The 24,545-nt window shown below is 38.7% G+C and overlaps 1 protein-coding gene across 4 annotated transcripts in view; it reads left to right on the top strand.

Moving 5' to 3' along the window:
• LIFR (LIF receptor subunit alpha) overlaps positions 1-24,161 on the top strand; it is a 56,109-nt gene extending 31,948 nt beyond the window's left edge. For 3 of the 4 annotated variants that reach the window (XM_015848485.2, XM_015848486.2, XM_015848487.2), the window contains exons 9-21: positions 379-508; positions 1,717-1,880; positions 3,039-3,184; positions 5,971-6,136; positions 6,283-6,353; positions 6,872-7,085; positions 9,973-10,152; positions 11,683-11,784; positions 13,298-13,465; positions 14,103-14,264; positions 15,412-15,505; positions 16,077-16,155; positions 16,817-24,161. In XM_015848485.2, the coding sequence (XP_015703971.1) occupies positions 379-508; positions 1,717-1,880; positions 3,039-3,184; positions 5,971-6,136; positions 6,283-6,353; positions 6,872-7,085; positions 9,973-10,152; positions 11,683-11,784; positions 13,298-13,465; positions 14,103-14,264; positions 15,412-15,505; positions 16,077-16,155; positions 16,817-17,455 (2,315 nt within the window). In that variant the 3' untranslated portion in view covers positions 17,456-24,161. The remainder of the gene's footprint in view (positions 1-378; positions 509-1,716; positions 1,881-3,038; positions 3,185-5,970; positions 6,137-6,282; positions 6,354-6,871; positions 7,086-9,972; positions 10,153-11,682; positions 11,785-13,297; positions 13,466-14,102; positions 14,265-15,411; positions 15,506-16,076; positions 16,156-16,816) is intronic. The other variant, XR_004305710.1, reaches the window with a different exon arrangement.
• Positions 24,162-24,545: the final 384 nt, after the last annotated feature.

The following is a 24,545-nucleotide window of genomic DNA, read 5'->3' as shown; positions in this document are numbered from 1 at the left end:
TGTGGAAGAACCTTCCACATAAATAATCAGGGATCAGTGAACAAAGACTATAATAATCTTCTAGGATTATTCCATATGATACTTTCTGAAGATCTGGGCTGTAGTGAAGTCTGTGTCCTGCCAGTGTTTCTTATACTCACCAGTGTAGCTGCTTAGTGGGAAGTAAGATTTGCCAGGATACTCTTCCTGATGGGGTAGATTTGGAGAAAAGAAAGTAGAGGAAATGAATATGTATCCACACAATTTTAGTTAAAGCTAGACCTGGCAAAGTAGACCCTAACACTTCTTTGCTTCTTTTAAGCACATGTCACAGTTTCACTTATCAGACTGAGATGGGAATAGTTTGTCTAACTGTTTTGGTTTTGTTTTATGCTACAGATGGTCCTGATATTCCCGAAGAGCTCAGTTGTGAAACATCCAACTTTGTGATAATAAAATGCACCTGGAAACCAGGTAGAGCCAGTGGACTATATGGAGTACGAGGAACAAAGTACAGTTTAATTGAAAGGTAAAACCATTCAGTGTTGTAGGAGTGAAAAGGTAGAACTAGAATACATCCTTTGCTGCCTGTGACTAATTGTTCCTTGTCTCCTTATATGACATAAAATCTTCATTGTTTGGAGCCTGAAATATTTTTGAGGAAATTGGAACTGAACTCTGAAAACAAAATAATATGAGCCTCATTTTGCGAAATTGCAATGGGACTTAGAGATGATACTTCCCACAGACTTATGCTGTTATGGACTAATGACAAAATAAAGGGCTTATTCTGTCAGACTACTGCCAACATGTGGATAAGACCAATGTAAGAATACCGGGAGACTGTAGGAGTCATTCACTCCTTTTTTTCCAGTGCAACCTGTGTTTGATCACCTTCCAGATATTACTTCTACTATACAGGAGGACAGAAACTTACTGAGGAGCAATTGTAAGACAGACTAGGAAACATTTCCTAAATGTTACGAAGAAAAATATTGATAAGCCTACTCCCATTCCCCTCCCAGCATTGTAAGCTGGACTGTGTAGAGCAAGCAGAGTGTGCGTTACCTGGAAGACACTGGGAATGAGGAATAACAGTGGTATCATCCAGAGGAAAGTAGAAGCTGATGTCCCACTAGTTTGCCTTATGTGCAACATAAGTTAGTCAGCGAACAGTCAGTCTGTTTTTAACCCCTGAAGACATTGCTCTGGTCTTGGGTATTACCAGCCTGCTTTTGATTTTAAAATGGCTGGGACTAGTGGATGTATCCTAGGCAACAAATCTTAGTTTAAGTTTGGCAGGGGTGATAGAGAAAGATGTTCCCTATGTTAAATTTTCTTAGCTCAGAAAGCAATCAAGAAGCTACTTCCAATGCAAATGTATGCTGATCTGAACAAAGATACTTCAAATAAGAGTCTTAGTTGAGACTTGCGAGGTGGTTTAACAGGGCCTACCTGTTTTCTAGGCTTTTGAGAAGCAAGAAGATGGAAACATTATGCTAGTGAAAGAGGGGAGTTTCATGTGAGAACAGGGCAAGTCATAACTGATGCCACTTTAACTTGTATTGCAGCTCTAGATATGCCTCTGCAGTCAACTCATTCTGAAAGTCATGTGTTTTAATGAACACATTATTTTTTACTGTGTTTTTAGCCTAGACTTCTGACTGTTGCTATAAATTACCTTCAAATTGCCTATTCAAAAATAATATTGTTCCCCAACCCTTGCTTACTTTGTAGTATATCTGGCAAAAATGTTTCCTGTGAAGTAAATGAAATGAAGAAAGAGCGTGTTTGTGGCTTCCCAGTTCTGGCTGATCAGAAAACTTACAGTTTTGTATTAGGAGTTTCCAATCCTATTGGACAAACGGAGGCATCGCTTTTGGTTGATTTAAATCAGAGAGGTAAGTCTTGAGAGTTATGAAGGCAAAGAGATATGTTTACTACACACTAAAGGTTGTTTATGGTTTCGAAGAACACTGACATGTTATGCTTGTGATTGTTTTGCTTTGTTGTCACAAGTTTTTTGACACATTTTGTGATTTGAACTTAAAAAAGCTTAGCACATGTTCTGAGGCACAAAGATAGGGCGTGCAGGGAGATGCCTGTACTGTATGTACTCTACAGCAGTACTACTGCACTATATATGCTGCTGTATGGATAAATGCGCTTGTGATCTAATAATAAGCATCTGCTTATTATTAGATCACAAAGATGATCACCTTTCTTGTGCTTCCTCTCCTCCCTGTCCTTTTACACACAATCACACTACAGTTGTGGATTCAGAGTTTCTAGGGCTTATATTTTTCAGCCATCCACTCTGTAAAAGTCAGCTTGCAGTTAAAGATGGCTCATTCATTTTCATCTCCTAATGACAAGCAGCCTAAGACTAGAATTGTAGGAATACATAGGCAGGCCACTTTGGTATAACTTATTAATGTTAATGAAAAACTGGGCTGTTTTGCATCCAGTCCGTACGACTGCTGTTTTCAATTTGTTTCCTTTTGTTTCTTTCACTCTCTGTACACTTAATTCTCAACGCAGAGCACATATTTGCTCAAGGGTAACTGGAGCAATTCCAAAAGTGGAGATTTATTTTCTCTAACCACTCTGAGCAGTAGCATTGAATAGACCACAAAAGCTCCATGAAAGGAGTTTTGGACAGGGTGAGGTGGAAAGGTCTGCAGATTTTAAGTTCTAACTTGCCAGGTTCCCATGATTGCGTGAATTTCGTGTGTCCGTGTAGTCCTCTGAAATGGCCCATGTTTCACTGTTGTGGTAAAGTAGCTAGTAGGTGAAATGTTTACCTGCATCTCCAGACCATTATGCATGCCAACAACACTCAGCATAAGTAAATCTGCTTCCCTGCATAATAACAGAAGTGCATCAGGAGTGAGGCTGTTTGCTGGTACTTCAGCAGCTCCAGCTGTCCTAAGTGCTAATTGGGTGATTTAGTTATTCTTCTGGTTCTCCTCAGTCTTTCAAAACAAAATGTTTTTAACCTGAAATTAATGTGTTTGGTTTTCCTTTTCTTAGAATAAAAGTTTTTTTCTTTAATCCAGTTCATCCAGAAACTCCGGAAAAGTTAACTGTTTCTGGGAACAGCTCCACAAGTGTCCGTCTGCACTGGTATATAAATGGCAGCTTTGCTGAGATCAGGCTTCTGTGTCAAATTGAAATCAGCAGTGCCCACTCTGAGCAAAAACTGGTAAGTGTTATTTTCAGTGAATTTTTTGGCTCAAATGACAATCTTCTTCATATCTTTGTTCTGATCATCTTTCTTAATGTAGGAATGGCTAGGAGCTCATCTAGTACAATCAGAGAAAGTTCTACTCACTTTCATTGTTGCCTGCTGTTCTGTATTTTGCTCGTTTATAGTAGCTTAGGGGAAAGTCAGTGTAGCTGTGGTATTATTTGGCACTTAAAGAAGATACACTCATGCCTTCATGCACAGTACTTTTTGCCCGCCCTTTGAGTAACTGTCCTTGCAGTCTGTCCTTTATGCTGCTAATTGTACTAATGCACTTTCTTTCCAGGTTTTGCTTCTGCCACACAGACTTCCATGGTGATTGTCTCTGATTGCCTCTACTAGTCTGTAGTTGATTTTCTCTTTTTTTCCTCCTCTTAGGAAAACTAAGAGAACATTTCATTTGCATGCTGTTAGCAGTTGGCTTGTGTATGACTGTAATACAGAGTTGCTAAACCTGCTTATATGTCACTGGGGCAGAGGCAGCATAGGGAGAGATCATCCCACTGGCATGTCAGTAGGTAATCCTTGGTAAAGACCTCTGCAGCTGGAGAGGAAGTGGTGGTTTTAGGTGGGGTTTGGATTTCCAGCATTCAGGCTTCCTTCCAGCAACTGCCCAGCATTGGTGTTCTGTCACTGATTGGTGCTGCATATTTATTCTGCCGTCAAAGGAGCTTAAGGCACCAATTTAGACACCGGCATCAGATACCAAGCGTAGGTGGTGGGAGTATATCCCTTTCTCCCTTATTGCCAAAAGTAGTGTGTGGGTGGTCTGTATCGGTGGGGAAGCCTAATGGCAGAGCTGCCTGTTCAGCTGGCCTCAGGTTTACCTCCAAGTTCTGTGACTGCTCATTCAGATGGAGTATCTCTGTCTCTGGCCAGCTCATGTAGATAGATGCTGCATTACCCAGCCTTGGTGTAAAGAGCCTGAACTTATGTTGTGAGCACAGTAACCTCACAGACTGCTTTTTATCAGTGCTTGATCCTCAGGCTGTTTGTAGCAGGAGTGTTCTCTTGCCCAATTAGATTTAGTAGCACAGCCTTGTACAAAGTCACTCAAGCCACAGAAGTGAAGAAGCTGACAGTGAACATACTAATTTTGTGTGTGTTTTCTAAAATAATAGGGTAGTAACAAATACATGCTCATTTTTAAAATACTTTACAGACTGTGGAAGCCTTAAACTTGTCTGTATTCTCTGTGGTGATGTGTTTAGCAGTACTCAGATACTAAGTACTGCAGAGAAAATCAAATGCCTTGGGAATTATCAGAGGAAGTAACTCGCTTTTAGATGTAAATAAAAGCTCTGTAGTGATAGATACCCTCACCCACAGTTGCCTGCATTTTCTGCTCCTAGCAGTAACTGCTTCTGCTGCAATCAGGAGTGGAAACAAATGTCTAAGCATCACCCCCCTTCAGTTCAGCTTAAAATACCAAAAAGTAGTTTTGCACAGTTCTGTCTGGCCTGAATTACACTGTTTGAAGCCTGGAGTGCATAATTGCTTGTGAATGCTGCTACCAGGTCAGTTATCTGGGGCAGTGGAGGATGATAAAGTCATACACTGCCGCAGCAGTTTGCTTCACTGCACCTGTATCTGTGCCCTCCATTACAGATATTTTGAAACATAGTGCACAGCTTGGTAGAAGTTCTTACAGCATTGTCACGTTGTCTTTGGTTGCTTAATAAACCTCCAAGAGTTCTCTGTAATAAAAAAAAGTAGCTGTGAAATTGTTATGGGTATTTACATGGCATTTTGAGGATGTTTTCAGAAGCTTTTTCATCCGTACGAGAGATTGTTGGCATTTTTATATTTTTCAAGTTGTTGTTTGGCTTTACAAATGCACAATTAGTTGCAGCTTAAAGTCACTTGGAGTCCAGTTTTGGCAGCTGTGATGCACATGTGTTATAATTAGATTCAGCAAAGTGCATTCCCATGCCTAGGTTTTGTTTGTTTGTTTGTTTTTAAGTAGTTGTGGAACAGAAATACTCTACAGACTTGTACCATTTTAAATAACAGGAGGGAGTAGTACTGTAGTAAGAACTATGAACAGAAGTTTTACTTGGATGCTGTCTTTTGAAGGGAAAAGCTCTGTCTGGTATGGGTGCTGCATGATGGGCTTCTTACTCAGATGGACTGTGTGTGTAGCATGCCTTTGTAGGCATGTCCACCCAGTCTGCTGTGCACACTCATGGTGGGAGTTCAAATTTTGTGTACCAGAGGCAAAACCTTGATGGAACTTGTGAGCTAACACTTTGCTGCTCATAGGAGAGAGGAGGGACTAAAGAGGTTTGATAGAAGCAGCAGCATGCTCTTGCCTGCAGAGCTTATCCTCTTGGAAGCTCGCACTATTAGGGAACAATTGCAGCAGAAGGAGTGTATGTGCTCCATACATATGTTTTTGTGCTACATATGACTTCATTTTGACAGACCTCTGAATTATTTTCCTTTGTTTAGGATGACTGCACAGAAAATATGTTTTAGTATTTTTTTGATACTTTTCAAACATATTCACGTTCTCACACTGTTGCGTTGAGTAATCCTTCTCTCCTTGGGAAGGCTGCCTTCTTTCAGACAAGCAACAGTTATCTATAATTTGATTGCAGCATTTTTCCAGCCTGTATTCTTGGGGAAAACACCACCTTTTTTAGGTGTTGACTTTCAGCACAGAATACAGGCAAAAGAAAAGAAAAGTTTCTTAAAATAAAGAATTTTATTTTAGCAAATAAAATTATATCAATTTTTAACAGCATAATGTCTCCATGCCTGGTGGAAGGTTCTCAACTTACACAGCTCAGCTTAATGCATTGCACCCTTACACCAAATACCGGTTCAGGGTGCGCTGTTCAGCTGCTGACCACTTCTGGAGATGGAGCGGTTGGAGTGGGACAGAGGAACACACAACATTGGAAGCCCGTAAGTTTATCTGTTTCCTTGATGATAAAGAGTGAACTTGTGAAGCTATGTGCTTTTTAAATCAGCTCTCTACAAAGCTAACTTTTTGATAGATGATAAATTGTGTACAATGCAACCTGAAAAAAGAATCTCTTTTTTAATCTTAGCTCCTGCCAGAGGACCAGATATCTGGAGAGAGAGAAGTCCTTCTGGAAAAAGTCTGAGAATCTTCTGGAAGGTAGATAGAAATCTTAAATTACACTGTATGTTAAAACTTTAAGCATGAAAATCCATTTTCCTACGGATTTATAAGCAAATAAGTTGATAGTCAATAAATCAGATTATTTTTCTTAGCTTTCTATAGAAGTATGCACATAAAAAAATATTTGTCCCCAAATGGAAATTTACTGAAGTTTTGTGTTTAAAACTTACACTGAGAAGCATTTTGCTTGAACAATTAAATTTTTGGTAAATCCAAGGTAGAAATGAAAAACATAGAAAAACCTTTGTATTAAATTCCAAATTTACACTTGAGTTACTGTCTTTCCTGCCTGGGTGTCCTATGCATTCCTCAGACAATGGGATTGGGATGCTAGAATCACATTATCCTATGTCTTCTTCAACTTTTCCCCTTCCTTAACTTTTTTTTAATTATTATTATTATTATTATTATTATTATTATTATTATTATTATTATTATTATTATTATTATTATTATTATTATTATTTTGTAATGTGTTCTTTGTCTGCTCATAGCCCTTATCCCTTTCTGAAGCCAATGGAAAAATTGTGTCTCATGAAGTGTCCTGCTACCTGCTAGAGGAATCACTGGAGTATAAAGAAGTCACAGAGCCTTCAAACAGTACTGAGATAAAACTTGGAAGAAATGACTGTGTAATTAGCGTTGTAGCCAAAAATCATGCAGGCTCATCTCCTCCTTCAAGGATAACAAGCGTGGAACTTCCAAGTGGTGAGTGCTCCCAGCGGAGAGCTTAGCACCTTCATGGCTTGGGGAATATTGTTGGCGAGTTTGATGATTGAAAAAATGAGATGAAACATGCTTTGCTTGTTTTGCATTTGGTCTTTGTTTCTTTTTCCCAGGCAAATCTACTGCATGGGGGAGGAAAAAAATTGCTGCTTTGCTTTTAGGGTAGCGTCTTTCCAATTAATTATGATCTCTGCAAAAAAGGATGATAGTGTGCAGCCTCTCTTACTATTGCTTTTCTGGAGACCTCCCAGGAGCAACAAGGGTGGAACTTCAAAGCTCTAGCATAGTTCTCTGATGTTTAAGGAGCTCAGTTTATTTCTGCACATTCCTTTGTGATACCAAGAAGTGTTACATGCTGAAGAGAATCAAAGTAAATATTTGGAGGTGTTGTGTGCCTTTTTAAGAGAGGAATTGTTGCTTCAATGCTTCTGAGCTCTGCAGGAGAATATTAATTGGGCCAGCTGGTAAAATGTTGGCATCCTTGTGCTGGGAGCTGGGGTTTGTAAAGAAGGTAGGACTTCAGCTTCCCAATTAAAACACTGCCACTCTTGCTGTGGGCTTTTGTAAAGTGAAATAGCTGAGCCAGATAATGATTTTCTGCTCTTAACTCTAATCTTGTGGAGCAGATGATATTGCATGTGGTTATTGAGAGTCCATGCTTCCCTGCTTGCCAGGAGGAGTGTGATCTCCAAAGCCTGAACCTTTGGATCTTTTAGCTGTTTTGTGCGGAGGATGTACTGCTTCTCCTTCTCCACTCAGAGAGCAGGTAACATAGCCATCCTTACAACTCTGGCTCTGGTAAGAAAATTCCATCTCCTACAAGGAAGATGCATGCCTTGAATGAGATCAGCAGTGAGAGAAAAACGAACATGTTTCTATGCAAAAGAAAATAATAGCTCTTAATGTTTCTTGTGCTTCTCCAAAGCACTAACACCTAAAAATGTTCTCTTTTTCTGCTTCCTGAAAGGAAAAGTAATTGTATGGAACAGCTAAATTAAAAATAAATGCTTTTATAGCTCTCTTCATGCAGTACCAGTACTAGACTCTAGTCACTGGGTAGGACTCTGTAATAGATTTGTGGTGTGGGACAGCTGATGGCAGCTGGAGCTTTGCAGTCATTTGTAGCTTTCTCTTGTATTGAGCACTTGAGATGTCTGAGGTTCCCCTCAGTGTTACCCAACTTGCACTCCTTGAAGGTTTGCTCCCAAGCTGGTATAGGAATTGTCTGAGTCACTGACTAGGGAGTCATGAAAGATGACTCATTTACTGAACTGGATGACATTTTTACCCAAACATCTTTTCTGGCTGCTTCCTGTGTGCAATCTGTAAGTGCTTTCAGTGTCCATAAGAGAGCAGTGGCTCTGAGGCTTAAGATCTATTGAGGTTTTGTGGAACCCAACAACACAAACAAAGGATACTCTGCCTTAATTAATTTGTTGCTGTCTGTGGAAAGTGCTGTTTAGTGTTCAGGGCACACAGTCTGGCTGTTACAGACTCCTCTTTTACAGCAGTGCTACAGTGCTGGTAGTTGTTTCTCCTGCTGTAGATTGAAGCTATAAATACATCAAAATGAGCAATGCTACCCTGGGTGAAACTCTAGGCTTCTGGCTCAGGAAATAACATTGAATGTGGTGTATATAAGAATTTTAGAGGGTATGTACTCAGTGTAAAAATAGGAAATTTTCATGTCTGTAAGAAAATTAAAGCAGTCTAATTACAAATATGCTCTTCCAGCATCACAGAAGAGTGATTTCACTGGATCCATAGTACTTTTTAGGGAAAAATATTACAAGACTTCTGGAGTTGATTTGTCTTTGTTTAACCAGATGTGTCTTTTGTGCCTGGCCTAGCAAGTTAGAATATTAGTGTACGCTTAGCATATGTTCATATTTTTTAGAGCTAAGCAGTCCTTCATCGTTCACAGCATGTCTGTGAGAGTGAGGTTTCACAACACTGCTTTTTAAAAACTGCTGTTGCCCTTCAACCTTCCATGGTTTATGGATTTAATGACATGAAATAATAGACTCAATAGGGAGCATAAATGAGAATACTGAATAAAGAAAAACTCAAACCCTGAAACTGCTTTTGAAGATCAGTTGTGGGGCCACAGCTGTTGTGAAGGCTCTTGGAAAACATCTCTTAGCTCTGCAGGGTCCCGTCTGTCAGCCAGGGAGGGAAGCTGCAGGAATCACAAGTCGTTCTCAGATCTGACTGGTTCAGAGGCATCCAAACTTTAAAAACTCAGAAACAAAAAAATAAACAAAGGGCACTGCAGGTTTGTTTTGGTCTGGTTTTTTTTTTTTTTGTTTGTTTGTTTGTTTTCCTTTTTTTTTTTTCTTTTTTTTTTTATTTATTTACCTTTCATAGCCTGGAATCTGTGTGAAAGGATTCAACTTTTGTTGTCGATTCTCAGTGAAAAACAAATGTCTGTGTGTCTGTGGTTGGGTGAGTGACAGCAAGACACTCTGACAGAAACACAAAGCAAACTGTTAGCTGAAATAACAGCAGGAATTTATAGCTGCAGGCTCCTGCCAAATTGGTGTCAAGTCAGATTTGAACCTGCCATCTGCTGTAAATCCTTACCTTGAAAAAGTGCTTTTTTTTTCCAGTTCTGAGCTGCAGTACTTCTCATCATCATACTTAAGACTGGCTGTGGGATTTGCTTCAGGCTACATTTGATTTCCAGCACTTCAGAAAGCATAGCTGAGTGTGCTGTTTCAAGTTTCACAGTACCAGGAGTGCTCTTCTTGTTGCTAGAAATCACTGCAGTTTATAAAACCTTTGTGCTCTGGCTGGAAGGCTTTCTTTCAGCTTTGACTACAGATAAGTGTCTGGTCTCTGATGGATCTTTTTGTCATCTTTGTTGCAGACAATGTCAAAACAGATCGAGCTGTGGCAATGGGGAATGGAATTTATATTTCTTGGAATTCTTACCCCAACATGACCTGTGGCTATATAGTAAAATGGTGCCATTCATCTGGGTCGGAACCCTGCAGTGTGGACTGGCAGAAATTTCCTTCAAATACAACAGATGCAGTGATAAAATCTGGTAAGTCAGAAATCAGTTTCTGAGTTTTTCTGGTTCAGAGTCTGAGTAGGAAGTGAAGTGAGAGCAGTACCGATACTATGGATCAAAGATTTTTTATGCAGCCTTACCAAATCCAAATACTAGTCATCACTAAACTATTATCATCACACATTTATTAACTATATTGAAATTACCTTTTCTAGCTATACCCAACAACATCCTGTTACAGCATAACACATAATGGTCAATCTAGGGTTCAGGGTGTATTTGGATTCTAAACATAAAATGTACTGCTCAGGATAGAGGGAAGACTAATGCATTGTTTTTGTATCAGTCAGATCTATATATATATATGCATATGTTTTAGTGTGACCTCCATGTGTTGGATCACTTTCAGCAGTCAAAATTATATGGAATGTGGCACATTCCAGGTCTCTAGCTGCTGGTGAGGAGATGGGGAAATGAGTCTCAGTTGCTGTAGGACTAGTAGAAGCAGAAAAGACCTAAGAAAGATGCAGATTTTTTCTCTTCTCCCTGTAAATATGTATATTTACTTTCTAGAAGTGTTTGCTATATAAAGCAAAATATATAAAGAAAAAACAACTTCAAACTGTGTACGTAGAAAAGTTGGGGTGGGTGTGAACTTAGTAGGTAAGGAATATGCCTTCCTACTTGCAGATACAATGCTGTGTCCATGTTGTTTTTGTTTATGCTGGCTAGCTCTTGCATTTTCTAAGCAGACAATACTGTGTCTGTCCTAAATGCACCACTCAACTCCTGCACTCTTTCCTGCAATAATTTTTGATGTCTGTTGTGAGAGTTTCCAGGCTGTGGGGGCTGGGCTCAAGCTACCACATTTACCTCTGTGTTTGGTCCAGAAGTCTCTCTCCATCTGGACCTGAACTCCTACAAAAATTCACTTGATTTCTGTAGTGGTCCACAGAGGCTGCTTGTTTAGGAAAAGATTGATGGAGATTCAGCTTGAAAACACTGACCTGCAGAAATCACAGGAAGTTGTAAATTATTTATACAGTGTAGTATTAAACACGTGTGCCTCTATCAAAGGCATTCAGAGCAGAAGTTTGATGACTGTCTGGGTTTTGTAGAGTCATTTCAGACCTGGAGTTCATTGCTGAAGTGCTTCAGTGTCACTTTTGAGAGTTCTCTGAATTTCCTTTGCACTGTTGCTGCAGTAAGTCTGTGTATTTCAAAATACGTTTTTGTTTCCAAAGAGGAGGCAGGATCCACATGGCTGCTGTGGGAGGAAAGTAAATGGATTGTTTCAATAACTTCAGTTTGTGTTTCCTCATGGAAAGAGCAATTTATGCAATTTGAGTAGCTTATTTTTAATGCTTGTTTAGAAACAAAATTTCTCCAAGTGCTGGATTTGCTTAATGCACCTAAATTGTGACTAACACTGTTTGTATCTAATGCTGCAGTCTAAGGCTGTCGTTTTCTTAATACTCATTTCTGTGAGAATGCACAATATGAAAGTTAGTAGCATTAGCATCTGTAAGTGAGACCTTCTCACTAGTGGCTTTTCTCTTGCAGCTCTGTTCAGACCTGGTGTGAGATACAACTTTTCACTATATGGCTGCAAATCCAGTGGATATCAGTTACTGAAAAACATAACTGGGTATACAAAAGAGCTGCGTAAGTGTACTTTATCATTCAAGATCTTTGCAAAGTGAGTTTTAACTGTATCTGCTTTTAGCTCTGTGTTGGTTGAAGATTGAGACGAGACTGTTGAACAGTGCTACTGACTTCTGCTTGTTCTCTGTATGTAATTGTAATATATTTCTTGATGCATCCCAGTTGCCAGCATGAAACAACTCTATATCCTCCAGCTTTTATTGTGATGTAAGATTTGCCACTACAGAGCAGAAGTTTCCTCTATAGACAGTGTTTGGAGTTGAAGGCACAGTTACAATGTGAACCTCAGTGATATGGTCCCTTCTGGAGAAGAGAGGACAACTTCCTTTGGTTTGACAGAGTTCTGAGTACTTTGTTTCTTGGCTACTGTCATAATGAGTTCCCTGTCATACTGAATTCACTCATTTCAGCTTCCTGGGGTGTGGACTGAGGCTTGAGTTTATGTGCCTGGTGACACTAGTGGCTGAATCCCTTTTACTTCCAGGAGCCTGAACTTGTCCTGGCTCTTTACGATCACAGCTCCTGTGTGGAATATAACTACAATGCCCATTTCACTTTGAAGTTTAGCATGTTTTCTCCTGGAACAGTGTGCTTGGAAAACTGAGCTGCTGAACTAATCTGAGCCCATGGAAAAACTGTTGTTGATTTCATTGCTAAAGCTGAAGGTGAAATTGAGAAAATTTTGGTAGAAACTAATCTTTCATCCATTTGCATTTATGTAAAAGTAATGAACAGTCTCCCAGAAGGTTTTTCAGTGTGCATTCGAAGCAGAATTAGGAACTTCCAAGATAAAAAGATAAAAGCGTTAGATAATAAAAATACATTGAACATGAGAAAATAAGGGTATTCATTTTGCTGAAGATCCATAGGTTTATTCTAGCCATCAAATTTGGCTTCTGACAGGTATTCATCAAAACAAAATAGATGCATTTCTCAAACATGAGTTCAGCATTGATAGACGGTAACAGATCAGTGTCTGACATTAGGCTATGTCCTGTTACATGCCCTTACACAACACCTGCTGTAATGTTCTCAGTAAGCTCCAGGAACTGTAGTAAGGACCTGTGGTGCCTGTTAAGGCTGTTCTTTTAAGCTGAGATAGACTTCCATGATAGCAGCGTGAAGTTTGTTTAATTTGACGACAAGCCATGCAATCACAAAGCTAAAGCCTTTAAAAGGAGTTCATATGTGTTGAATGTTCATGCAGTCTTTTGGCATTTGTTATGTGAAGACGTATACTTATGTGTGTGTGTCTGTAAAAACATTGCCCAAGAAGAGATTTTTCTCTCATCTGGTGTTATTCAGTTAAGCTGCAGTAATTAATAAGAAAAAGACCAATGTACTTGTGTCTCTGAAGTGGCACCTGTTCAGGTGTTTTTGAGTGTGAGGGAAAGATGTTCAGGAAAGCTGAACATGTCAGCCCTGAAATTAAACTATTACAACATTTGCATGGATTCAGCATTTAACTTTTTTTTTTTTTTTTTTTTTTTTTTTTCCTTAATTCTTCCTGCAGCTCCAAAACGTGCACCAAATTTTACTGTAGAAGAAACTTCTTCAGATTCGATATTGGTAAAGTGGGAAGACATGCCTATTGAAGATTGTCAGGGGTTTTTAGAAGGATATCGGCTTTCCTTTGCAAAAGGTGAAAAAGATGCCTTAAAGCCTAGGCTTTTAGAATCAGGTAAATCTATAGATCATCATTCCCTTGCTCAAGCCTTCCCCCCCCTCCCCACCCCCTCCCCTTCATTTAAATTTCATTTTAAAAAAAATTTTAAAAAATGTAATAGTTCAGTTGCATTAGTCGCTCTTATCATTGGTAGCTGGCCCCTAATATGTAACAATGGCATCTGAAATATCAACTCCTTGATTAGCACAGTTGTTCTTTGACATAAGGCAGAAGTTGGAGCACATCTGTGTTTGCTATAAGGGCACAGAGCTGTGCGGTGACTAAGTGTCAGTGTGACACACTGCCCTGTGTACAGATGTCTTGGGTGGAAGAGGTGCAGGTGAACTTATGTGGCTATGTTAATTGGGTATCTACCAGGACCCAAATTGCAAACTCATCTCTGTACAGTACTGAGGTCAGTTTCATACTGAGTTAAGAGGACAAGCACAAGTGTAAAAAATCCAACAAAATCCTGTGGTGTTTGCTGCCCTACAGCCACGAGTCATGACCGGGATTCTCTGCTTCAGTTTTGCTTTACGCAGAAAACTTCTTGGGTTTAGTAAGTTGACTTAAAGAAAGTCTTGCTGTTGCTGAGGATGTCTCTCTGAATCCTTTTTTACAGTGAATGTTTATCTTTCTTCTAAACAAACAGGGAATCCAGAACTTAAAGTTAAGAATATCACTGACTTAACAAAGAAGTCTCTGAAAATACTTGATCTTCAAGGCAAAACAAGTTACCAGCTAGACCTACAAGCCTACACTGCTGGTGGGTTGAGCCCTCCAAACAGTCTGTATGTGGTGACAAAGGAAGACTGTAAGTTGAATATCCCTATTCATTAATGTTAGTTAGCGCAGAGGCTGTCCAGTGTATGTAAAACTGAGGTGTTCTTGTTGTTTGTTTTTTTTTTCCTGGTTACTTTAGATAGTACGTGCCTATTTTTGTTTTTATTTAGTTCCTTTTTTTTTTTTTTTTTTTAAACATAAAAAATGATACAGTTCAAAGTGAGAAAAAAGTTTTTTCTTATTACAGCTACTTTGTAATTCAGGCTAATGTATGCAGAAAAAATATCTTACAGACTTCTACTGTAGTATGGAGTCTTTTTAAGCAGTTTGTTGTTTTTGTCAAGTTTCCCATGAAGAATATCTATCTGTTAATACGTGATGGGAAGAAACACATTGTGGAAATATTTACCCGTTTCAGAATTATAAACAGATGCCTCTCTGCTTTTAATTCAGTTTTATCAATCCCCTGACAGAAACAAACTCTGAAAGATAGTTAGAAAAAGAGACTGACCTGGGGAACAAAAATTAAAAAAAACCCAAAAAAACAAAAAACATAAACAAAAAACAAACAAACAAAAGAAAACCCCCACCAAAAAAAAAAAAAAAAAAAACAAAGACAAAAAAAAAAAAAAAAAAAAAAGTCATGTGAAAGGAAGACTAAACACTGGGGTGAAACAAAAATACATGAAAAATCAAACGTAAGGCACTTAACATCAACAGAGGAAGGCAGTGGAAATGTATCATAGAGCAACCCTGGGAATTAGAAGCAATGTAAATCATATAAAAGGCAGTGCAGCTTATGCAGAGTGGTTGGCCTTTAAGAGCCATTACCAGAGATTTAGCCAGATCAAGTAACCTGAAAGTGCTGTTCCAGTGCCTACTGAGAACAGAAATTGCAGTGGCAATCTGTCCTGTATTGCGCATTTGCGATTAAGCAATCAGAGAGAAATAATGGGCTGGTTTCTGTAGCTCTCACTGAATCAGTTCTATTTATGGATGGACTTCTGGTCTTCCAGAAAAGGTGAAGTTTATGGTATAGGTCACAGTTTATGGGTCACTGTTAGCCGAGTTTCTGTTTAGGTGGGATAGACACTATTCTGTGAGGTTGTTAGAAAAGTCATGAAGCTTGATGGAAACTTTGGATGTCTTTAATACCTTTTCTTTTTTCTGTCCCCCAGCTGTAGGTCTAATCATTGCAGTTCTCACCCCTGTGGCAGTGGTTGTTCTGCTTGGAGTGGTGGCAAGCATCTTTTGCTATAGAAAAAGGGAATGGTAAATATCTGCATTCAGTTCTGAACTTTTTCTGAAAGAGTTTGTTTTAGCACTGGTGTTTTTGAGTAATTTCCTGTTTGCCGTGTACCCAAATATGTTAGTGGACTTTTACAGATCTTTGTGTAAAACAAAGTGGCAAAATGATATTCTAGATGGCAAGGAAGAAACTGAGTCAGCAATGTGAGAATTAGGAATGCAAAAAAGGTTGTACAGGAGCCTGTCTTCCTGTGTTTATGAATTGTTTTCCAAAGCATAATCTGTGAGCTACCCACAGACACCCTTGAAGACATCTCACCATCTCACCTTTGCCTTCTCATAAACGTGATATCATAAGTTCCCTAGTTTTTGTTGTTGTTGTTGTTTGTTTGTTTTGTTTTTAAAAAGAAAAAAGAAAACAAAATGGTTTGCTGTTATTTCCATTAAATACTCAGAGAAAGTATAAGACACTGAATCTTTATACCAGAAGTCTTCAGGATTCTAAATTAAAATGAAATGTTCTGACCCCTTCAGTGTATTGGCAATGTGTTTTGGGGCCTGGTGACTTTAATAAATTCTTTCTCTCCTCTTTAAGGATCAAAGAAACGTTTTATCCAGAGATCCCAAATCCTGAGAACAGTAAGGCACTGCAGTTTCAGAAGAACATCTGTGAGGTAACCTTTATTTTAAATCTAGCATTTTAAACTTTTAGAAGACACTGAGCAAAGAAGTTTTAGGGTTTGAGTCTTCTTCTCCAATTGTAAAACAACTCTATGGCAAAGAGGAACATGACAAGATACTGTGCAACTCTTGTCGAACTACATCCGAAACTATAATGTTGATGTAGTCTCTTAGGAAGTTTGAACCAGGAAAGAGCTGATGCATTTCTGTCCTGCCACACTAATAGAAACTCTTAGTAGATGACTATGTTACTTCCAGGTAGTTATTATCTTTGTCATAGTAGTAAGGGAAGTAGAAAGTGTAGTAATCTATAGTGGGCACCATAACTGGAACTCAGTGTAACATTTAGATAACCTTTTGGAATGGATTATAAAAAGCTGATATTTGGGGAAACAGTTCTCAGACACTTACAGCCAGGTCTGGAGTCTTTTTAAGTTGGCTGAGATAGTTTTAACATGAACAGGGATGTGTCAGGAGCCAGAAAATAAAAATCAAAGCATTTCTTGATTGATTGATTGATTGATTGATTGATTGATTGATTGGAATGAGTGCATGACACAAGCCAGCATGCAGGTTTAATTTGGACAAGCTGTTACTCTCAAAGTTTCCAGGCCTTTTAGCTTAGACTCTACCTTCTCCTTTTTCTCACTTCAGGGGAATAAGTCACTTAAAACACTGGAAATGAATCCCTGTACCCCAAATAGTGTTGAAGTGGTGGAAACGCAGTCTGCAGCTCCCAAAATCGAAGACACTGAGATGATGTCTGCAACAACAGACACCACTGTACCTGAAGATGGATCTGACTCTGAAACAGAAAACCACGTGGTTGTGTCCTACTGCCCCCCTATTATTGAAGAGGAAATATCAAATCCCCCTATGGATGAACCTGTGGGGCTATCTCAGGTGGTTTACATTGACATTCAGTCAATGTATCAGCCTCAAATTAAACCAGAAGAGGAGTCAGAAATAGACTTAGTGACTACTGCTGGCTATAAGCCACAAATGCAGCTGCCTGTTAGTGCTCTGAAAATAGAAAGTTGCTCACCTGCCGAGGAAGAATCAGATAAAACAGCAGGTTACAGACCTCAAGCAAACACAAACACCTGGAACATGGACACTCCAGACTCTCCTGGATCAGTTGAAAGCAACAATGAAAATGCATCTTTTGGGAGCCCATGCTCCATTAATTCCCGACAGTTTCTGCTTCCCCCAAAAGATGATGAAGACTCTCCCAAGCCCAATAACACAGGGTGGTCCTTCACACATTTTTTTCAGAACAAGCCAAATGATTAACAGTGAGTCATCGTTGCACCTGAACCTGCCTTCTAAATAAGCTCTTGTTCCTGATGTTGTAAAGAAAGGATGAAAAAGTGCAAAAAACACGCATTATTCTTGGAGACAGTCAGCAGAGGTTCTAGTAAGGTGAATGTTACCATGTTTAAGTTAGTGAAAGTGTTGATGTTCCATTTTAATAGTGGCTGAGGCCAGAATTATAGCAATTTAGTTATTACTGTAGTAAACTATATTGGATATAAGCAGTATTGAGTTTAGATCTCCTGATAAATATAGTCAGAGAACTCTGCCTACATTCAGATAGTGTTTGAAGGCTAATATGATCTCTTACAACTCATAACTTGGAAAGATCGCTTTGCTTTGTTGTAGTTGTTCTCAACTGTGCATACTCAAATGGTGTAGTCCCAAAAGGTATGCTCATTTGAAGATTTCATTTACTGAAAACTTCAGCCTAATGTTTGATACGGATATGGTTAGACACTCTTGAGATCTTTTACCTAGTGAAAAACTAACAACAAATCAAAGTTCCACTTTTCTCCCATATAAAAGGGTATTGTCACTGTTTAACACTTTGGAAGCAATGGCCATTCAAATCTGTTGCTTTTTAACTAGATACTAGTTTCTGTACCTACTGTACAATGTTTATTCAATGTTTGACTCAGGGGTACGAACTTGGGAAAAAAAGTGTAACACTGATTTAAACCTCAACAAGAACTGCATGAAGTTTAAAAAAAGAAAAAAAAAAGAAAAAAAAAAAAGAAAGAAAAAAGAAAAAAAAAAAGAGAAAAAAAAGAAATGAAAAACAATCTTAGAATACTTTATACTTTTTCTGTCCTTTGGTTTAGGAGTTAATATTTCTTGATGTATTGCACTAATGCATTTTGTATTTTATAGTTTGAGCTCCAGATCTCCTGCCTCAAAGTCATGCTCTATTCCATTCCCCCACAGTATTCAGGAGTCTTTGCATTATGCAGTTATGTGAGCCATGGGGAAATCTCTGACCACTGACAGTAGTTGTCCAAGCCATTTGGCACCAGAAATCAGATGTTGTACTACAGCTCCGTGTGAACAAATTGCTCTTTGGATGGTCTTCATTATGTTAGCTTTGCTACCTGCTGCCTGGCTGTTCTCCACATTGTCCACCCAACATGACCTTTTCCTACAAATCCTATCTAGGAGTGCTAAGGGGGATTTCTGTAGTGGCAGAAACCTTAAGAGGTTGTAAGGCCACTAATTCTACCTCTCCTTTACTAGACATGTGATGCAAAGATATCCTAAATGATGTAAATTTGTATGCTTAAATAAGTTTTCTGAACAATCATTTTTGATTTTTTTTTTCATGTATGCATATTTAGGCAACTGTAATTGCAGTATTTCACTGTGTAACTTTCCAGCTGTAGCACACAGAGTTTCACTAGCTCACAATACAAAGTGCTTTCTAACATACCTATTCCACATTGTAAAACACAGTGAAGAGAGGTCAGATCTTTAAGTGCTTGATCAAAAATGGTCTCCATAAAATGCTAACCAAATCTTTATGTGGATTTCAATTTCCTGAACCAGCTTGTGGCATCTGAAAAAAATAAGATGGATGAATGGATTTCAAACTGAGATTTCTAACAGATAAGGAGGCTGGATTGACTAAGTTGCTAGCTGTTACGGTGTGAGAACAGACCAGAAAGGTGGCTAAGCTTAGCAGATGTTTGGTCTACAGAACCACGTAACCTGGCCATCAAAGTAAAACTAAGCATTAGGTTAAACCTAATCACTGCAATGGGTGGTGCAGTTTCAGATACTGACATGTCTCTGGCATCTCCATAGAATTAAAACACAGAGGGTTTTCAAAGCTGACAGAACACTAAAGGCAAAACACTAAGTAGCTTCCAAACCATCATCACTAACAACTGTTATATGACTTCTGGAAGAGTGAAATATAAAGACAGTAAGTTTAGATGTATTTGTGGGCCTGACAGAATACACAGTCTGTCTGAAAAATGGGAAGTGCAGATAGGATTCTGCTCTAGAGGATGAAATTTGGAATGAACAGAGCTGCAAATGAAAAATAAGGCAGTGTGAATAGCTGGTATCCATCTGTTACCAGGCATCCCTACAATTGAAAGTTTCCTGCCTAACCTATTACTGCTTGTTATTCAAACACTACATTAATACATAAAAGGACACAGTTGTATTCTTTGTGCTTGATAGCTAGGCAGCAATTATGTCCTATTTAATTTTTTTTTAAATTTTCTAAATATATTTATGTTCTAATGAATTTTAGATTGTGCTGGCATGTGCTTTTAACTGAAAGCAGAAGATGTTTAGAACAGAGGGCACGGGTAGTGGTTTGTTACATTATTGTTTAGTGGAGCAGTTTCTCAGTACAGGGGAGCAATTACTGTTATATGAAGATCCTCAGGAAAAAGGAAAGCTCTGTATGAGAATAGCTGATCTCAGAGAACAACACTGCTTTCTTATGGTTGCATTTTGCAAGAAGCAACACCAGACCAAAGTCTGGCAGTTTTTAACTCGGCAGACTGGAAGCCAGGGAGCACTTAAAGCTCATAGGGGGCAACCTAACACCTTTTGCAGTGCCTTCAAGGAGAATTGGTTCAACACAAGTATCACATATTCAAGTTTTCCTTCATGTTGCTCTTCATTTTCAGTAAGGGCAAAATCATTATTTCACAAAGATTATGTAGTAGAGAGTTCCCCTAATACAGGGTCATCTTTAACATAACCAAAGCACTCTTGCTTAATTATCCATTGCTTTTTCTAATTTTCTTTAAACTTTACTTGATTTGTGTTCCAGTTTCCAGGATGTAGGGCAGAAGGGTCCCATTAAGAGCAAAGGCTTACCATATATTTAGTCTTGGTTGGTAGCCCTGCAGTGGGGCTTCGCCTGTACACTACCAGCAAGGACACCTTTCAGATGTCTGTCTTAAATCTTCTGCAGTAAATCCAAGTACTGTATTAGTGAGAGGATATGTGCTTATTTAGTGTCCATGTGGTGACACCCTTGGTGTGGGTGTGTGGAGCCATAAGAATGAACAAGGACCATCAAAGAATAGACTTGCTTTTTGAGCTCAAGAGGTTTGTTGAACCAATGAAGCGTGTTTAAGAAAGTCTTCCATACCAAAAGCACTTTCAAAGCATGGTGCTGTTTAGCCTCTAGATTTATTGATGCCAGTTTTAAGACTGAAACTTTGGGCTTCAAAGGAGATCTGTCTCCTTGTACTTGTGCCTTTGGGCTTCTCAGTGAGTCTCTGTGGTCAAATTAGATGTGAGCAAAACCCCTTTCCTATGTTCTTGAAAGGTGTATTAGGAAACTAAATGTAATGCATTTCCATCATTTTCTGAAATATCTGTTTCCTTTAACGACCATCTATTTTGTTTTAATTCTTTTGACTTTTTGCTTTTTGTTTTCCTAGAAGAATAGGAAATTAAAAAAGGGAAAAGAAAAAAAAATCCAGGAGGGTTCTGAGTAGAAGAGCTTTTGTCCAAAACACTTCACTCCTAACTCAGTGCTTCAGTCCTCTGATTGAATCAATGTCCAGAGATGCAGGGTGCCAATGTCAAGGTGTTTCTTTCTGAAGCAAGTCACCAGTGTTGCTGCTTTATATTTTGAGCCATGCTTGTCATATGTGACAGTTGGGTTTGGTTTTTGTTACGATTTTTAGCACTTCGCATTTCATGCATGGAACATCAGTCATGTCTGATGTAATATCATGCAGTCTTCTATTTGTCTCGTTCATTGTTTTTGTTGTTCTGACTGATATACAGGAACATACTTGGGATCTTGAGTTTGTGTGTTAAATTCTGGAGTTGTAAATTTGAATGCAATATACCTCACAGAACTACTAGTAAATATTTCAACAAAAAAGTAAGCTAATATTACAGATGGGCAGTGAATTATCTCCCCTGATATGTGGTGGCTGCAAATGCAGACTTAGGACCTAATCAGTGGTATGTGCTGTTGTTGCTGACTCTGTTATCCATAGTTGCTGCTTTCATGGGTAAGCTGTTTCCCAAAGGAAATCAGTAGTCATGTCATCCATCATAACACAATTGGCAAAAGCAACATGTTTCTTCACCTTTGATTTATGAGGGGGACCAGAACTTTCCTTTGCTGGGCACAGGGCAACAGGATGCTACTGCTCAATGCAAGTTTCAGGCTGCTCTGAAGGGGCACATTCAGGTATCTTCTATCCTTTTTTGTTTTGGACAAGTTCAACAGAATAAAGCTAGAGCTGAAGGCAGTGAGATTCCCTCTTATACTACCCTACACACTCAATTGAACGTAAATGGTAGCAAAACTGAGGGTAACTGGATTTGTTGAAAGGAGAAGGTATTTGAATATCACTACTAAAAGGTGATGAGAAATTGTATCCTCTTTTTTAGACAATAATTTCTTTGTAAATAGCATATTTGTGTCTACAAGTAGATGAAAATACAGTAAAAAGAATTTGAGATATGCAGGAAAAAAAATGTAGTATTTCAAGATTCAAGTTGCTAACAAGGCTCTGTACCGTAAATCTATCAAGAACTTCCCATGTAAATAACATCCTTTGCTCTGCCACAGGCTTTGATGAAGACTCCAAATCAAATGGCATCAGAATTTTTAATACTAAGGTCCTAACTTTTCATGCAAATATATGATTGCAGCATGATGTACCTAGGTATGTATTGGCTTATGATTCCCAAAGCATGATTTTTCTGAGCGTAGGGGAAATTGCTCCATCTGCATCTCCCAGCATCCTACACAGAGTTTGAGCTGATGTTCCTGTGTGACTGATGTTTAGAGATGCTGTCAGCACATCTGCAGATTTGTTGTTGGATTCTTCTTTGACTTGTCATTAGCAAGCCTTGGAGCACATTCTCTGACCCCAAATGTTGCATACAGAGATTGAGGAACATCGGAGTGTTTAAAAGCTCATTTCCTCATGCCTCTTTTAAGTTTTTAAATATCTTCCTAGAAGCTGGAAAACAGTTTCTTCCATAACAGTTTTTCCCCCCCCTCCTCCATCATTTATATAACTCTGGATTTTCCCCAGTGTTTCAATGCTAGTGTTTATTTCCTCTTTGCGCATTATGCAAACAAACCTCAAATGATGTTGGCAGGGTTTTCTGTGACTTTACAAGTTGTCCCAGTGTGCATAACAATGCTTTCTCTCCACCACGCAACCCCCAGTAAAAATGTCTATCGACTTCTCTCACTTTTTCAACAAAGAAAGTAAATAGAAAATATTTGGGACTGAGCTTCACCGGGAAGCTCAACAGGTGAGCTGGTCAGTGAGCAGGGTGCTGCAAGGGATGGAGTTAATCCCTTGCCAATCTCACTCTCTCCCTGTGTCGGGGTGACAAACCATTGTCACCATGGTGAGCTAGAGCAATTAGCACCCTCATCTTTTACTATATTCCCTAACAGCATATCTAGGGAGGATTTTGAACAGTCCCAAATCTGCACTTTGACTGGTGTTACCAGAAAGCAGGCTGCTAAAGTAGTAGATGCAGAGCTTCCATGAACACTCTGCCAGCCACACATTTCAATAACTTTGCAACTCATTTGGTTTAATGTGCAAATCGTTGTGCCCAGAGAGTAAAGTTTAACCAGAGGCTGCATGAAATTTGAATGTTTTCATTTTCCTTATTTGGGCTGAGAAAAACTCAAAAAGCTCAAAGTGGGCAGAGTAAAATAGACACTTGTAAAGTCTCATGCCTTTCAGTAGCAATACAAATACAGACACAAAACAATCCTCAAACTTCACCATGACAGTGTTTCCTTCATGTGATTTAAAGTGGCTTATGGTGAACAAGACTGTAAGCTTTGTAGCCTGTCAGATGACCAAAAAGGAAGATAACTCTCATCTGAAACCCTACCTGATGCTAGTGGTAGTTTAAACTTCAGTCCAGAAGTGGCACACAAAGCAGCAGAATTGGTGGAGTCATGCAAGTCACCCAAAAATTTGTTGTACTCTAATGCTGTAACTTTTAAAATATATACTGTGAACAGGTTCAATGGTTCAATGTTTGGAGTTTTGTTTTGGTTTTTTTTTTGGTTTTTTTTTTTTTTTTTGAGCTCTTTTTATACTGTCTTTTTACAGCATAAATAATTTTTTAGAGATGGTTTTGTGTTCTATTTTTACAACTATCTTAATGGACTTTTGTTAAATAGTAGTGAAAGTATTGTTTGCCAATTTGAAATGTTCACCTATAGAAACTAGTCCTGAGAATAAATCAATAAATCATACTGTCAAAACAGTCATCCTAATGCACTAAACCTAACCAGTCTTTTAACCTAGTTCTGTTGTTGAATGATATCAAAGTTTTCCAGCTTCCAAATCTGTTACTCAAAAAAGATTCTCACAATTTGAAATAATCATACAGCACTTTAATGAAGTTGTAGTATACCGAATAAAATAGTGATTCAACAGTGTGTATCAACAAGAAAACTTATTAGCGTAGCAATTAAACAAGTGCATGCTTGAAAATGGAAGCACTGGATCACAATGGGGAAATAATATTCCAGTGGGCTAGATGACACACGAGACTAACCTGAGACACCAACTTTGCAAATGTTTTAAAACTAGTTTGCTTGGCTGTTGTAATTCCTGTTGTAATGCTTGTGTGTCTAAAAATATGCATGTATTTAACAATTTTATCATAGTATTGCCATGGAATTCAATAAATATATTTTCTTACGCTCTTACATGTTTTGATATTCCTTGCCTGCATGTTTATTTTTAAGTAAGAGTTAAATTCTGCTCATGCTCCAGTGTAAACAGAGTTATTTTAACGTTGTGCCAGAATAAATAATCTCAGGATCTGGCAAGCAACACTGCCTTGGCTTTGTGATCAGTAGAGTAACGCAAATACTGTCTGAGCTGCTTCTCCTAAGCACAGCATTTCATAGCATGTATGTACAGCGTACACTGAAGCTCTTCTGGTTTATGTCCTACAGTGTGAAGAGAAGAAGTGGGCTGCCTCCCTTACCTGTGTCTTCCTCAGGATATGGCTCTAACAACTGGGGGTTGAGATTTGTTTTCAGAGCTGAGGGTTTGTAGAGGTGAGGGGACACAGCTCCCTCTAATGG

This window comes from Coturnix japonica, chromosome Z (genome assembly GCF_001577835.2).
Source record: "Coturnix japonica isolate 7356 chromosome Z, Coturnix japonica 2.1, whole genome shotgun sequence".
Classification (NCBI taxonomy): Eukaryota; Metazoa; Chordata; class Aves; order Galliformes; family Phasianidae; genus Coturnix; species Coturnix japonica.
The sequence above is the reverse complement of the archived record's forward strand: the minus strand, read 5'-3'. Positions and strand labels throughout refer to the sequence as shown.